Source organism: Lissotriton helveticus, chromosome 6, assembly GCF_964261635.1.
Source record: "Lissotriton helveticus chromosome 6, aLisHel1.1, whole genome shotgun sequence".
In the NCBI taxonomy this organism is placed as follows: Eukaryota; Metazoa; Chordata; class Amphibia; order Caudata; family Salamandridae; genus Lissotriton; species Lissotriton helveticus.
In genome coordinates this window covers 1,775,944,116-1,775,961,606 of record NC_136067.1, presented here as the reverse complement: position 1 = coordinate 1,775,961,606, position 17,491 = coordinate 1,775,944,116, and the positions used below count along the sequence as shown (strand labels likewise).

General features: G+C 42.8%; 1 protein-coding gene across 1 annotated transcript in view; it reads left to right on the top strand.

Annotated features, from left to right (window-relative positions):
• The window catches only part of PRKCE (protein kinase C epsilon), a 1,245,727-nt gene that overhangs the window by 312,288 nt on the left and 915,948 nt on the right, over positions 1–17,491 (top strand). The window contains exon 2 of the mRNA XM_078649672.1: positions 3,317–3,383. Coding sequence (XP_078505798.1) covers positions 3,317–3,383 — 67 coding nt within the window. The remainder of the gene's footprint in view (positions 1–3,316; positions 3,384–17,491) is intronic.

Here is a 17,491-nt window from a genome sequence, read left to right as displayed (position 1 = left end):
AATGGTGAGAACTGACGGACTTGCTAGATTCTAAGTAGATATTTTCTGAAGTTCTATGAGGCCATTTTCCAAATTTTGGCAGTAGAGACTCAGTCTTCCATTTTTTTCTGAACACAGTCATCAGCTAATGTGCACTCCAGCATAGAAGTAGCATCTTCTGTGACCGTGATGCGGGTTGCATGATGTTGGGTGACCGTAAAGCAAGTGCTATCTGCAACTTTTGTTAATTTTTTCGGCTGAGGAATTAGTATCTGTATCATCATCACACTCGGGTACTGTGAAGTTCTTTTTTGGGTATTATTTTGTGGTTGTGGTGGTTTTTCAAGTTACATAGTTGAATCCACAAGTAACTTCATTAGGGCTCCCGGTGTTATGGTATTTTGTTTTGTTGACTTTCAGTCTGAATTTATCCATATTTATTTTTTTACTAATCTCGTCTGTATGTATTCATATTTATATTGGGTTTTATGAAAAAGTGAAGCTGAAACTAGTATATTTCCACATTTATTTACCAATAAATAGTACACTCTTACGTGAATGCCTGACAGGTTTCAATTACATGTACAGCCACTGAGGATAAATCAAGACACTTATTTGAAAACATGAGCATTGTAGTGCTAACTTTCTGCATATCTGCTGCTTTTTCATCCTCATTACTAAAATGTATTTCATTTTTAAACCCCACACCTGCCAAACCACACTGCTGTTGGCCTGGCAATCATTTGGTCAGTGCTTAATTTGAAGGAAAAACATGCCAGGGCCCTCATCGGGAGTCCACTGCAGCTTGCGTCACCCATTGCCCCTTCCAGCACTACCAATGAAAGTACCAACATAACTACTAACCATCATACGCTTACAGGTGTGACAATTCAGACTATTCCAGACCCCTAAAGCTATAAGAATGGTTTGGGCAGTAGGTATTAGTCATTTTTAATGTATATTGAATAAATAAACAACTCTTGTTGTTCTCATCTTTAAATTAGATACACAGCGCCACCAGGTGGCAGACTGTTATTAGTGCCAGTGTTCACAATTATGTGCCAGTGCCAAGCACCAGAAACCATTGGTTCAAATTAAGCACTGGAATCACTAAAAAAACAACCTAATGTAAACGTTTTGGCCACATATAAAAATTTTTATTACAGACAGGAAAATAAATGGTTTTCTGTCTGTTTTTATCCGTTAAAATCATTAAAAACTGAAAACTAGGAGCCTCAAACATAATTGATGTCTAGGCAGAGGTGTTGTTCTTATTTAATCACTCCATGAAGACATTTCATCCTGACTCCCCATGGATAATATTGTCAACCCCAGCTCCCGATGACCCACCCACCTCATTTGTACTCTGCGTTCCTTGTCCATGACAAACTACTAGCTATACCATGGTCTAGTTGCCCTGCGCTTGTCCTACTTATAGCATCTTTCTTTGGGATGTCCAGCTTCTCTTGTTTGCCAGAGGGTAGTCCCATCTTTTTTTTAATCATTCCATCCAATCTTCATCTCCCTTATGATGCTCCGGTAGCAGAAATCCAGTGGAGACCCACACAGCTGCCTTTACTACAGTGCTTTACCAAGCTTTATATTAAGGTGTGCTGGGAGTTCCTTTTTACAAATCAGTGAAGCTGTTGGTGTGAAAGAAAAACATTCATGTTCGTCATTTGTCTTCAGTCCATTACAACAAGAAAAGCTTCCTTGTCCTCAAAACATTTGTGAGACTCGAGAAACAATTCACTGGTGCTGTCTTTAAGGTCATCTCACTCACCCTATTGTTCTCAAATGACTTCCATTATAACATTTGTCCCCCACACAGAAATTAAACTCACTGACACATACCAGTGCCATACCCCCTTTTCTTGTATCCTATTGCTTATTTATTTCTCCATCTCAACTTGTTCTGCCACATCCACTATCTTTTCTAATTCAAGTAACAGACTTGCATGTACACAGCTCAAATTAATTTCATATCTCCATGGACCAATTCACCACTACTCCTTTTTGGGTTACGGAGTAGCGTACTCTTCACCGAAAAGCGATTTGATGCCTCGTAATGGGTAGCAAGCGCTTTATAAATGCAATTACTATATGTGTCAAGTCTCTCTCCCTACTCCACTGCTCTAATTCCACTGGCAGGCCTGTGCTCACCCACTTGAAGTCAGAACTCAAATGTGTCCAACCCTGCAGGCCAGTCATCCTGTGACATTGCCTACTCCCTCCATGCATCAGCTGCAGGATTTCACTCCGTAGACCATGCCATTTTGATTCACAACCTCCTTCGCCACCCCTTGCAATTACTGTTTTCCTCTCTTTACTATTCTTGGCCTTATTGTGCTTTTGCGGCTAACGTTTGGGTATCCCCTACTCCATGCAGTCAAGTTTGTTTGTTTTTAAATGTACACCACTGAGTCATATGTTTCTAGGTGCTTACTGCTGCTGTTAAATCTTGTAATGAGATACATTTTCTAACTTAGTGCATGCATTGGCAAAGACCATCAGTCTGGGTTCAATGTGCTAGCTGGGTTAGCATATTAGAGTGAGACGCGAGGGAGGGAGACAGCAAGAGTAAGGAGAAACGTAAACAGAAAGGGCTGTAGAAGCAAAGTAGTCCCTCACGCAGTGCAAAGCAAGTACTAGAGCGGTAAGTATTCCGCAATTTTGTATAACAAGTGTTGAAATGCCAAGTCTTACTACCATCCAATAACATACTGTTTTGAAGCATCTTTGATTCTCTTGCCTCAAGAGCCTGGGTTGTTCTTGAGTCTGTATTTATTTGTTCGTTCATATTTGTTTTACTCTATGGATGCTAATTTTAAGTAGGATGTTTTTGGGGGCCTACGTCGCACCATCAAGCACACAACTTATAAGATTGTGTACTCATAGTGTATGCATAATTTGAAGGTTCAAGTGAATTGAACGTATTTGATCCTTATTTGCAGACTTAGTATGCTTCCATGTATATATGTATATGTTGGTATTTGTAGAGCAAGAATCTAGCTCAAGAACAACAGGGCTCCAAACAGGGGTCATAGCCCCCAAGAAGATACAATTATTGGGGGAAGCTAAACTCCAGGGTCAGAGTAGTGCTCCCTGAAGAGGTGTGGCTTTAGCTTCTTTCTAAATTGTAGTAGACTTCATTGTGATCTGATGTTAATGGTGATGCTTTTCCATGTCCTGGGTTCTTTCTTGCAACTGCAGTAAATCATTTGATGATGCATAAACACATGTTCCATAAGGGGAAATATTTCATCTATTGGAAGAATGGTTGGAAAATGCACAATGAAGCTGCTGGATTTAAATGTTTGTTTTCTTTCAATTTCAGATTGATTTGGAGCCAGAAGGGAGAGTATACGTCGTGATTGATCTTTCAGGCTCATCAGGTGAAGAAGGTAACATTTCTCAGTGTTTCACCTTTTAATTTTGATGGATTTAAAACATATGTATGGAACACAAAGGCAATTTATCTGACCTCTAAAGTAAACTTTCTGTCAATCCAAAGGTCAGAGGTCTTTTGAGGGCTGAACTCATGAGGCCAAGTTGGTCGCTGTGCTTTAGTTCCTATGTGTGTGTTGCAAGACAAAGTATCTGACATGTATTACCCAGAAATCAGTGGCCACAGAACCAGTTTGGAAATGTGCCTCATGCCTTCAAAGCCACAGTGACTGTTCTACAATATCATCTTAGAGCACAAATATGATTTGTTACTTGAGCCAATGAAACTAGTTCTTTTTTAAGTACCACGTGTAGTGGGCACATACTTGACCAATTACAGACCAACTAAATAGCAATATATACAACCTATGTTGAATAATTTCTGATGTTGGGTGTTCCTTTTTACGATATTCCAAATTTTGAAGAGATCCTCTATTCCTCTCAGGTGGGTACATGGGTAGATACTCCAACATGCAAATTTATCAGCAAGTTTGTGGACCAACGTGGGTAATAGTAGATCTTCTCAAATCACATACATTTAGTAGAATTTGAAGATGGCTTAGTAAGGGTAACATTTTCCATAGGAGGGAAACCTGAAACCCCTTCTCGGGGACTCTGTAACCTAGATTTTGATGGGGCTATTGCTTTGTGAAATGGGAGGAGGGGCAGAAGGACTCTATTCTGGGGGGGTAGGTACAACATATTTTGGTACTTCCACCCTTCCTCTACTTACAGTTCAGCTCTCTGTGGTGCAGAATGTGCAGTTCTGTGGTTATGCATTTGTTTTCAGACCACCATACTAATTATTCAATTTCCCCTGTCTGTTTTGCAATCTACAGGAGTGCTGGAGATGTTGGGGCTGTTCCAAACCAGTTTTAGGACTATATAGAGACTCTTGCCATATTATGTATTGTACACATTGCTCCTGTTTATGCTGGTGGGAACTCTTCTTGTGCGTTCCTGTAATTGATGAAGAAACCACACTTTTCTCACTGCGTTATCTGTCTCTGACAGTTAGCACATGCGCTGAAAAGTAGCAGAGCAGAGCACTGGCTCAAAATTCCATCAGATGTTGTTTTTGCAAGTGGACACCCCAATCTGTTGAAGAGGGCTACTGAGACTGTACTCACCCACGTGACATTGTTCAGAGCCTATGAGAGCCTGGGATACTGCGTGCTCCTGCAGGGACACTTCCTGTGCCAGTATTAATGTCTTTCCAGGTGCAGCCCTCTCTGCCTTTGGAGAGTGGCGATAGACACTCCCTGCCCCCTTCGTTATGCCATCAAACACACCAAAAGTGATGGGAGGAATGCGTGCAATTTGTCCCACCACAGGAATTTGGTCTGGGTATCATTCCAATAATCCAGTCCAAACTACCATGGCGGACCTCCCTGAACCAGAACACAAAACCGGTTTGGCTCTGATCGAGCTCTCAGTCGGGTGTAGCTTGGTTCCAGTGGCACAGTGAGCCTGGGACCCACGTCAGAGCATATCTGTCCCACTTAGGGTGGTACATCAAACACATAAAAGATCATGGGAGGAATGCTTGCAATTTGTCTACCCTCTGGCAATTGTTAGGGTTAGCATTCCAACCCGTCGTTCTTTTGCTAACCATCCCACCTCTGTTTGGACCCAGCCATATGCAAATCATTCTTGGCCCTGTTCCCATAAGAAAGGTTCAGTCTGAACTGCCAGCTCCTCCTTGTATCAGTATAAAAGCAACCCAAGACCGGCTTTGCCCTGATTGGGGCGCTGCAGTCAGGTGTAGCTCGGTTTCAGTGGCACAGTGAGCATAGGACCCATGCCTGGGCATACCCATTCCACTTAGGCCGGTACATCAAACACACAAAAGGTGATGGGAGGGTTAATTCAGTATTTTTGCGTCCTTCTATTGGACGCTTTTTAGAATTCACTATTAGCGTGCCAGTTATTAAGTGTGCCTAGTTAATATCTTCTGTGAGAGCCGTTTGTTAGTGCATCTGCAACATGCTGCAGTCACAAGGGCAGAGGTGTTGCATCATTTGCATTAGGGCATGCATCCATGAAAATAAGGGAACAAGGATTCAATATATGCACAGAATCTGCCGCTGCTTCATAAAATTAAAATACCTGCGTTGATTCTCAAATACCAGCGTAGCTTTGGTGGCACTATGGTGATCTATCATAAATTACTCTTCTCCAGAGTTTAGTGCTGTGCAGGAAGCAGCAATAAGGGTGTGAGGCCTAGTGCTAGTCTGCGTTTTGGCCATACAATGCATATTCACTAAATGAAATGGACCCATGTGTGAAATATCACAAGCACATATGAGCAGCATACTAAGTACTAAGTATAATAGGTGTGAGCAAAGTTGTAGAGTTCGATTGCCATCTTATTTATTTATTTATTTATTTGTAAGTTTTGTATAGCGCGAACATGACCCAAGAGGGTATCAGAGCGCTTTACGTAAGGATGACGAAGAAATAATAACATAGTTCAATAAACATCAAGAACAAAAGGGACATTAAGGCAGGCAAACAAAATTACAGCGTAAGTCTTTGAACTTTGTACGTCTGCTTTTCATGCCTGCTTTGTGTTGTTTTTTCCTGCACAGTTTCTCATGCAAATAAGGGTGCTGTGTTATATTCTTTCTTGCGTCGGCTTGCTGGAGACACCTGTCATCAGACATCGGGAAAACCCCTCAGTACCAGCAGCGCTGTGAGACTGTCAAGGCGTTTTCAACCAGTCAGAAAAAAACAGAGGGTATTTGAACGCAGTGGGAGGGTGGGGGCAGGGCCGGTCCTAGAACTTCTGGGGCCCTGGGCGAAAAGGAAGTTGTGAGGCCCCTCTAATTTGCATGTAAAATCCAGTTGCGGCCAGCAGGACTCGCGGGTGGGAGGTCTCGCGGGGGTTCGCGCTGGGGGTAGGGGGGGGGGGTAGTTTAAAAAATAAAATAAACTTACATTCCAAGGTCTCGCGTCATCTCTGCTCCTGACCTGCTCTCCTTCTTTCCTGCCTCTAGCAGGAACAGGAAGCAGGCAGCCTCCCTCCCCTAAGCCAATCACAATGCTGCAATGTCAGCCGACCAGCCAGGCGCCTATGGGGAGGCCATTTTCTCCATGTAGGGTGCATTGGTGCCTACATGGAGAAAGGCCAGAGTGTGCATGACTGGTTTGTTCAGCCCTGGAGGGCAGACCAAACAGTCAGGGCCCTTAGCAGTGGGCAAGGCACTCCTCCCCTGCCCTAAAGCAGACCCGCCCGCCCCCAACCAAACTCTTCTGCTTTCTCGCAGTGCGTGTTGCAGAAACATAAAATGGTAGTTTTTGCATTTTGTCTTTCTGCTTCTCGCACTGCGAGAAAGCAGTGGGGCAACGCTCCTCCTCCCTAGTGGAGGAGCTTTGAAAGTTACATCGCGGGACTATTGATCTTATTTGGCATCCCTGAAGAGACCTAACGTGGATATCAGTAACAACATGGACAAAAAGATAAATATACAAATGAAATAAGTCCATATATTTTAAATCTGTATTAAATGGATTACATTTGTCACATTGGATGGAAAAGCTAGGTGCAGGTCTCACAAAGATGTATATTATTTACTCCTCGTTAACTGATTGTTTCGAGATGAGGGCATGATGCAATTTCCAGTTCTGCCTCATAAATGGAGGAGATACTGTGAGGTAATGAGGGGCGGGATCATTCAAAATATAAAATGACACAAGAGAAAACCTCTCGCACCATGGATATAATTGCAAATTTCAAAAGGCCCCCTTATCTTTCCGTGCCATTATTGTGCTACCTTAGGATGACATTAATACTTCGTAATTTGTTTTAACATAAATCCTCTCATCAGTATCCCACACGCACATGCTAAGAGACGTAGGACAATCTTTTTTGTGTGTAGGCTCTTTACTCACCAGAATTATGTTAAGTTTAAAACACAACACATATAGTAAAAAAAACATAAGGCCCAAGGGAGAGAATGGCATTTGGACATCACAGAACAGGATCATGGCTGCAAGGTGTAGGAGAGCAGGCCAGCCGTCGTGCAAACAAGGCAAATTGTGACTCCCCATTACCCTCTGGTCACTGACTGAGCAGTAAAATACAGCCATAATTTGGGTGCATTGGACACATAACCCCACAAGAACACGGTCCCATTGTACTTTCTACACTATTGATAGCTATACCCTTCAGATGTTGCCTCTTGCCCTAAGCGTGGAATTCATGAATCTGTGCTGCCTCTCAGTGACAGTGAGGCCTAGGGGGGGGGGAGGGGGGGCCTTCCATGAGCTGCACAGCAGTACTGGATCATGGCTGTGCGGTGCAAGGGAGAAGGAACCAGTGACATGGTAATGTTGCCATGGACCGTGATGCAAAAAAGAGCCCTGGTGCCACTGCACCTGCTGCACTATTGTTAACTACACCCCCTGAGAGAGGACCCATAGGCCTCATAGCCATGTCCCAGTGCTGCTTATCTCATAGGAGGGTGCCTCCTCTTGTGGGTGTCCAACCATGGCTGTGATGCCCATGAGAGGGATGGCCTCTCGCAGGCCTCACAGCTCTGTAAAATGGCTGGGAGGCCCATGAAAGAGAGGGCTGTAGCACACCAGTGGTGCCATGGTGCCATGGTGCAAAGTGAAAGCATCTCTCATCCTCGTCCACTGGCTGTACAGTAAAGTAAAGCATAATACGGGAACATTGAGCTCTTAATATGCTTGAGCCTGGTGTCACGCCACCTGCTGCACTACCGATTGCTATTCCTCTGTTAGAGACACATGCACAGGGCCAGGGTCCAGCACTGTGAGAACAATTTAATTGGACCCAGGGGTGGGGCCCACACAATGCACGCCCATCTCCTGTGCCTCTCAGCCATGGTGTAGCATTGAGAGGATTAGGATAGACCCATAGGCCTATCAGCACTGAACCATGACTATGAGGCCCAGGGGAGAGGGGCCCTCTGCAAGGCCTTTCAGTGCTACACCATGGCTTCAAGATGTGGACCCTCCACCATGTGCCCGAGCTGCAAGGCCCAGGGGAGGGTGGTTCCATCCCCTTGGCCTTTCAGCTATTGTCTAGTGCTGCAATGGGATGGGATTTGGTCTACTGCCCCTGACATCCAATCTATGGTTTGGCGCTGCAAGGCCCAGAAGAGGAGAGTCCCTTTCCCGGGGCCTCACAGTCTTGGTTCCAAGCCATCGCTGTGAGGGCCAAGTAAGGTGATCAAGTTTCCATTATCACTTCACAGGTCAGTTTTTTCTTTTGGAGACACATTGCAGGTATGGGGGCATATTGCGTGTGTAGAGGCATCAGACAATGTGCTTTGGAAAATAGGGGTACTATGAGTCACATAGTGGAGTTTTTTTTTAATTCTAAATCCCTCCCCTTAAAGCAGGCCCTGTTAAAAGATAATGCAGCTGGAGATTGAGTTTATCAAACTTGATTATTTTCATACTAAACTTGTGATTGTATCCCTTCACCACCTCTTGGAGTGAGCCTTGACTGCTGGCTGTTGCAAATTTTGAGTTTAGAAAGTAAACTCTGGTATCCAATTAGAATAAAATAGTCTCTAGGTTTGAAACACCAGTGGTAAATAGCTACCACGAAGTCCAGTAAGTACCCTCTGCCACAGGACCTGGTCCGGTGGTTACACTGGACCAGGATATTAGACATGGATATTTGGCAACTAATATCAGCTTTATGATAGAAATAAACACTGTGTTCTAAAGCTGGGCAGGGCCCACATCAAAGTAACAATTCCCTGGGAGGGGCAGACCCTTCGTCTTGCCTTCAGAATCACTGACACCCCAGTTGTGGCCTGGTTCACTAGTTGGAAATGTGGAACCAGGAGGTTAAGTTTTTAATCCCGGCCCCAAATTGCATGCTCTTGGGCAATCACTTTTCTGACTGTATTGCTCTGCTGCTCCCTTTATGGGAAGATTGGGAGTATTTTGAGTCTGTGTAAAAACTACTAGTCCGTGTGATTTAATAAATGGACTGAATATTACCTTGAAGCAGTGAGGTTCCCGGTCACATGATATGGGAAACAACCTTTACAACGCACCTTTTACATCACACTACCATTACAACGCAGTCATTACATTGCAACATCCCTTACATCGCATGCTATTACAACGTAACCATTACATCGCATGACACTACAATGCATGACACTACAATGCATGTCATTACAACGCATGTCATTACAACGCATACCATTACAACGCATACCATTACAACGCATACCATTACAACGCATAGTACCCTTACACTATCCAACACTTACCCTACTGTTGCACCCCCTGGAGTTAGAATAGTGATTTTTACCCCTACACTACCCAACACTTACCCTACTGTTGCACCACCTTACCATAAATGCAATGTAGTGGTATGTGTTGTAATGGTATGCGTTGTAAAGGTAGTATGCGATGTAATGGAATGCATTGTAAATGTAGTTTCTTAAAATGCGATGTCGTGTCATGCGATGTAATGGAATGCGTTGTAAAGGATGTTGCGATGTGAAAAATATGTGGTAAAGGCATGCGTTGTATAAGTATGCTTTGTAACTTCATACAACCCATGGTATAGTCACCTAAATGCAGTACAGTGGAAAATATATAGGGTTTGCTCCAAGTAGGAGTGCACTGCAGTCCTGGCTCTACTGATTTAACCAACTGTTTGATTCTGGGCAAATAATTTTGTCTCAGGGCATCACTTTGAAACAGCTTTCATGTGAGAAATAGACAATAAAAGATTACTCCCCGGAGAGGTAGAGGTGGGGAGAAGATGTAGTGTTACTTCAGGGCTGCTGAATTTTGACTGTGTCTCATCCTGTGATTCTCGCAAGTCACTTAATCACACTGTGTTTAAAAAAAGGAATATGTCCATGTTTAACGTAACTGGTGCTCACGTAAAGCACTCCAATACCTTTCGGTCAAGTTTGCGCTATATAAAAAGAGCAGAAAAAAATGGGGTTTCATTTACACATTGAAAGCTATTTGCATTTAAATTACGGAAGGTGCTCCTGATCCTTCATGGTGCATGCCCCCCTCGTGTGCTACACCGCCTTCTTTTCTGCCACTGACAAGCATCTCTTCCGCAGCTCATCAGCATCTGAAAGAGTGAGAGTTGCTTGTCTTTATAAATGTTAAAACTGTCAAGCCCCAAAATGCGTGCTAATTGGCACTGGCGTGGGAAGTGGACGGCATCCTTAATCACAGGTCAAACCTGGCAAATGCAGACGGCCTCGCGCAACACGTGGGAGTGCAAGGCCCAGGGGGAAAGGGCCCCCCTCCCTGGGGGTTAACAGCCATTGCCAAGGGCTGCGAGGCACAGGGGAGGGGGCCTCTTCCGCTATTCCTACACAAGCCTGTGAGGCCCAGGGGAGAGACAGCCCTTCCCTGGGCCACGCAGTGCTCACCACAGGCGCGAGGCCAAAGATGTGGTGAGGAAACACTTTTGCGAGGCCCCCTGTTGATGGGCTGAGCGCGGGCCCTGGGCAGCCGCCCATGCTGCCCATGCCTAGCGCCGGCCCTGGGTGGGGGGCATAAAAAAAAGTGATGCTACTAATATCAATAATAAAGTTAACACTAATAATAGTACAAGTAATAACATTTTGCCTCATATAGCTCCTATGCCTTTCTAGGCGCTGTAAATCTGCGCTATAAATGACAGGTGTCATATTTTCCAGGCCTAGCAATTTGAATAGCTTCTCGGGGAATGATGGGGCGGGGCTCTTGAATTGCACCCTCACCAAACGTGTCTGTTTGAGAAATTGGACACATCCTTTCCGCTGTGGAGAAGCAGACGCTGAGCATTCAATACCATCAATGAGCACTTTCACGTGGGTGGTTGAAAAGTGCCTTGCGGGGTGCTGTGAGGGCACAAAGGGCGCGCAGTACAATGGCCGAGGCCGCGTGACGCCATATTCTCACTCAATTAAGGAGTAGCCTTTTCAGCGGGGATTAGGACCTGTTTAAATGTCTGACTTGTATTTCAGCGGTGGGATAGAGTAAGCCGCGCAGTGCTTTGCTTGGCGCACGTGACTGATTGTCAGCAGGGACGTGTTGCTCGCTGGTGGCTCTGTGCTTTTATTTTTAGCGGTACGGTCGAAAGCGTGGCATATGCTCTTAGCAGCACCACCTCGCCTTGTCGGGCGCGAATCCATAACAGCAAGTGTTAATGTTGCGCTTGAACCAGTGCCACGAAGCACTAAACGCGGCAGGGGTGTTTTGTTCTGCGGATTTTTTTTCTCAATATGATTTCAGAGCGTTTTGAAAGGGAATTGTGCTCCCTGTTGTCGTTGTTTTCCCGACGAGAAGTAGCGTGTTGTGCTAGGGGGGCGGGGCACGCGCACGCGCTGGCAGATCTCCCGTGGCTGGCGAGCAGATGGCGGGAAGCGGAGTGTGGCTCGAGAAGCTGTTCTTTGCAGTGATTGCATTTCACTAACCAGTGACTGCATTTCACTAACCAGTGACGACAATATGGAACCGCAGGGGAGATATGATGGCTTTGTGAATGTCTATCTAGCAGAATAAATTGTCTCTTAAGAGCTTACCTAATAATAAGCAGTTATGATTTCTGAATCACATTTATTGGGTCTTTGACGAATATTTTCAGAAACGTATAGAGACTAATGTCTCTGCTTCTGCCCGCACTTATGTTCCCACTTTCTTCTGTTCACAAACATTCCCAAAAGCGCAGGTGGAAAGATGAGACATGCACAGGTTTCCAGACTATTTTTTTAGGGTAAGTCAGGTGCCCATCACGGCCCTGTTCTCCTTGTCTGGAGTCGTATTATTGTGCACAGGGGGAATATGATGCTCTGTGCAATTGCACATTTTTGTATCCACAGGTGAAATGTGTTTCTTCAGGGAGAAACTCCTTCTCCTGCAGCCCAGCACATTTGAGAATTATTAATTCCTATTCCCACCATGTAAAAAAGGGATTTATATTGACCATTTGCTCAAGTAAAAATCTTACTTTCCAGGATGGGAAGTGAAATGAGAGATGTTTCTGTATGACCAGGAAATAAGACGTGTGTGGGTGTTCCCAAACTGCCTGAGAATGCCCTTCTTCCACTCCTTGACTGAGATTTACACCTGCCAAGAATCCCTTTTTAAATTCATGACCTGTGTAAAAAAGATAATTTTGCTTGTAAACTTACATTTATGACCAAATGTAACTTTGTGAGGAGGGCCCATTTTCTTAATTTATGTGTAAATACGTTTGCCAATTTCCTTCATGATTGTGAAGGGCAGTTGGATGACTTAACGTCATTATTTATAAGTTTAATATAGCGCTAGCTAGACCTGAAGGTATCAGAGTGCTTTACATAAAAAGAAAGTAAATAGCATAACATAGCTTTACATAGGATGAATAAAATGAGAAGTCGATTAACATAACTCGGTGTACTATACTCAACACAGAGATTCAAGATCAAGCCTAAAATAGAGATGAGGACAATAGGTGAGCAGGTAAAGTGTGATTAAAGTATGCAGATTAATTTAGGACAGCATAGATTAAAGTAGTCATCAGCGAACAAATGTTTTAGTTCTCGTTTTTCGCTTCTTCAACTGTTGTTAGCTGGCAGTGTGGTCCATCAAACGAGCGAAACAAAACCGAAGTTCCCACTGATCCAGCGAAAGTGTTTTTCTGATTTCACTCACTTATCTCTAACCATACTAGGACCTCTATGATTTGCCAACTCCTTATTACTGCACCTTACCACAGAGGCGATTGTCATCTGATGGATCGTTCTGTGCTGATAGGAGGGGTGAGAATTAGGGTACCCAGATCCATGTTGGCCACCCAATGAGGATCATTCATTGGCAGCCAACTCACAAATTTGAGATGAGGTTCAAATACACCTCTCTTAGGACCATACTATAGAAACAAAGTATTCCAATAGGTAGACCCATTCTCCTGAAGAAGTTCAGTCAACCAGAATTATACACACTAGGAGTCCTGCAGTTGCAACACAGACTAGAAGAAGCAGAACATGATAACCTGAAAATGATCCATGACTCTCTCTATCGCGCATCGAGAATCAATAGTAAATAGCATAGTTTTAAACAAAGAACATCAAGACACAATAACAGACTCAGGCATATTTATATAGCATTTTTATTGTATTAATGATCCAAAACCAATGAATATAAGTATCATTTTAAGCATTTCAGTTGAGAATCTTACAGCATGTAATATGAAACCACACATTTGGTCAAAAATTCTAACCCAGAAGAGGATGGTTCAAAAGGTTACAGATTCCTGCCACTATTGAAATGCAGAGGATGATTTCTTTACTGAATAAACTCGCAGCGAATAGAAATGACAGATTCCTCCCACCATCAAAGGCAGAGGATGGTTTTAAGATTCACATCAAATAGAAGTTACAGGTTCCAAACACCATCAATGGCAGAAGGATAGTTATTTTCCTTTACAGCATTCAAAAGGGTTGAAAACAATGGGCAAAAGGATCAAGGTTAAAGTCCTCTAGGTGCGAGTCCATAACATGAGCCAAAAGGAAAAGTCAAATCTGGTTGCTCCCCAGAGAGTCCAAAACAGTTCAGCAGACAAAGTCATTGGCAAAGGCAAAGACAGGGGCCATAGAAAAATCTAGCTTGCTCGGCAAAGAAGAATTTAAATCAATCTGGCAAAGGTAGCAGCATCAGCAAATTAATTCAAAAGCAAAAGGATGATTCTTTAAATCATAGGTCTCATTGCATAGGGGCAAAATCGAGCATGTGCCGCTGTCAAAAAATGTGCTACCATGCCCCTCCTTTGGGGTCTCTCCTTTTATTAGCATTATGATGCTTCATATGGTCAGTCATCACACCATAATGGTCAGATCATCATGTGATTGGTCCTTTAGTTGTAAGGTGCAAGATTTGGATACTCCATCATGGTTTCCCATGCATGTCATAGGAAGTAATTATTCCTTCTGTCCTCACAGGTTAGTCGACATATTTATTTATTTATTTATTTATTTATTTTCAAAGTTTTATATAGTGCTGGCTAGACCCGGAGGTATCAGAGCGCTTTACATGAGGATCAGCGAGTTACAGGTTACATAGTTATATCAGTTGGATCAGCGAGTTACAGGTTACAAAGTTACAACTTTCGAAGACACATGAAAAGAATGTCCATTGTATTAGGCTATGAAATAATGCATGGAAAAAGGCATTTAAATTAACATTTCATTAGCAGTAAAAAAAAACTCTTAATTGGAACCAAACATAATGACATATATCAAGTTATTCATGTAAAGAAATAATCATTAAAGTGTCAGTGTATTATCACATGAAAATGACTAAGGTTAACTATGGCTTATTACCACAAACTTTCAACATTCATACATGTAAACTATTGTCATAACTAATTTTGCTTAAATCGTTTTCGCTTTTGTATAATCTTTATGACGTCTATAACCCCTATTGAAAATATCAACTATGTAGCCAGTTCTGCTAATATTTTTGCACCACATTCTTTTCATAAAGCATTACAATAAAATGCTATAGAAATGCTGTCATCCTTAGAATTGCATTATTTTGTCAGTAAAGGCATTATAAATAATTTCCTTTAATTAAAAACATATACCCTCAATAGATGGAATGTTTAAATAATGTTTTAGACCTTCCACCAAGAGCCTTACCAGTTGTTATATGCTCTTACCTCCCTACAGGCGAAGATTCTCATATATATATATATATATATATATATATATATATATATATATATACACTACTGATATGATGATGAGGGTCTGTAAAGGAATACACTTTTCAACCATGGAAAAAGATCAGAAAGTTTAACATAAAAATTAGTTTTTTTGGTAGTTTGTGTTTCTACACACAGTGTTATTGTGAATAACTAGGTTCTCTTGGTGCAGACCAAAGGATACATAAATGAGTAGGATCTGTTGATTTCGAAGTACAGCCATTTATAAAATGTACAATGTAATTGAATGTTTTTATAAAGCACCAATCTAATGTTTCAGCTGCTTCAGATCTCTAGTTGTGGGGAAGCAAGGGCTGTCAGCAAACCAGCACAGGGAAGAAAACAGTTCAGTCATAGTGGCATGGCAGCTAGCCTGGTGTGTAGTTTCCACTTTCTAGTAGGAACTGCACGTTTGTTGGATAACCTAAGGATTTGGATGGTGCCAGACTGAATCAGCAAACTGCTGCAGGATATGCTGTCCTGTAGACCAGCTACCTAACAGTGCTAGCATAAGAACCCCTAAAGCAAGATAGGTAGCAAATAGTTTTGGCAACCACAGAACATGACAACCCTGACCCCCCCTAAGGAATCATAGTAACAGATCTATAACCATTTTGATTAGTCACACGTGATCTCTTGGAGAAATATACGAGGAATACACAGAGAGACGTTTTCATTATTCATTGAACCATTTTGATTCCTGTATAGATAAAAGTAATTAGCAGTATAAGGACAGCGAACAAATCATTCTTGCTAAGACAACGGCTATATACAAGCATATAAAACAATATACATATATATATATAAATCATACTCCTACTATGCATTCCCTAACCTAAGTGTCTAGGGTGTGTGGGCATTCTGCCAAGAATCCCCTATAGGATGATCCAACCCCCTTTACCTGATGGGAAAGTATGTAGGTCTCCTTCTTGGTCACAGGTTGGACATCCCTCCTGGCAAAGGCATCTGCAAGCACAGGGGCTTAAGTTTCAGCATGTAGTGACCTCTCAATGACAGCATGTGTTCCTCTGCCTAAACCCGCAAATCCTTGTTTATTTATAACAAAAAGCATCCTTTCTCTGAGGCGAGACCTTAGTCAGGCCCCCATTGTTTATGTTCTATAGAAAGCTGCGTCACTGCATGGATGGACAACTAACAATCACATTTGCACAATGTATGTTCAGACCTTGTGCGAGATGTTCAAAGTGTTGTGATAGTGTTCTTACAAAGTTGAATTTGTAAGCAATGCCGTTTCAGATAAACCAATTCTACACTGCCATGCATGCAAATGTGTGTTAAAAGTCATTGTATGAAAGAGAAGGCAATGTAGGAAATGTGTATATGTTTAAAATGGCAGCGTTTCTCTCCGGGCCTAACAAGACACATGATGAAATTGGCCTGAAAAATGGTCCACTTGGCTCTTCCCCCATTGAATTTCGATTGGGCCCCAGGGATGCGGTACCTGAGACCGAAATCGGTCTGGGGATGGAGGCCATGCTTCCCCTCTTCCTCTGTGTAAAAAAAAAGGATCCTACATTTTTGGGCTTGGGGAAGACAAAGCAAGTGTGCTTCCTCTTGTATTCCATGTTGAAAAACAATGTAAAATGCTTAATGGAGGTGACTGCATCATTGATCTATTGGAGTGCAATCTGATCTTGGGTGACTGTGACGAGTGATATCTTTCTTGCTGTTTCCTGGTGAGAGCAGAACCCATGATTCTCCCTTTTAATTACCCTGAGTATGCAAATGCTCAAAATCCTCTCCAAGTTCTGCCTGTTTGTCCACGCTCTGTTTTCCTTAGTGGAATGCCAAGATTTTCTTGGCTTTTTCCACGTTGTTGGACAGCTTAACAATAGGTCCTTGAGTGCTTTTCCAACCAATTCTGGTGACGCATTATTGATGCAGATAAATTCGAGGACATCTCCACCAAACAAAGAAACACTAACCTGATTTAGTTAAGGGGACGTACGCCTTTGTGGTGGAGAGTCAACTCTTTTTACTCTTGCCATCGTCTCTTGCTGAGGATTCACGTTATCACAGATTTGTGAATGAGGGAGCTCGAGGAACAATCACATTGCAGAAATTACATGCACACCGTGTTAACCTTTATGCTGCTGTAGTGGAGAATATGCACAGACATTTACCCAACGAGATAGCACTTACTAATTAACCAAATGAAAGTACTTCAGTTGGGTAGGCTGCGGGCTCTTCTTGGAAAAAATGAGGTTCGATGCTGGCCCTGGTGCTGATTTCACAGAAGTGAACCTCAGCAGGAAGCACTTACAAATATAAACATAGCAGGTGCCTCAGTTGAAGCTCCACTTCAGTAAATCACTAACAATCCTAACTTCTTGGGCTTGGCAAAGGAAA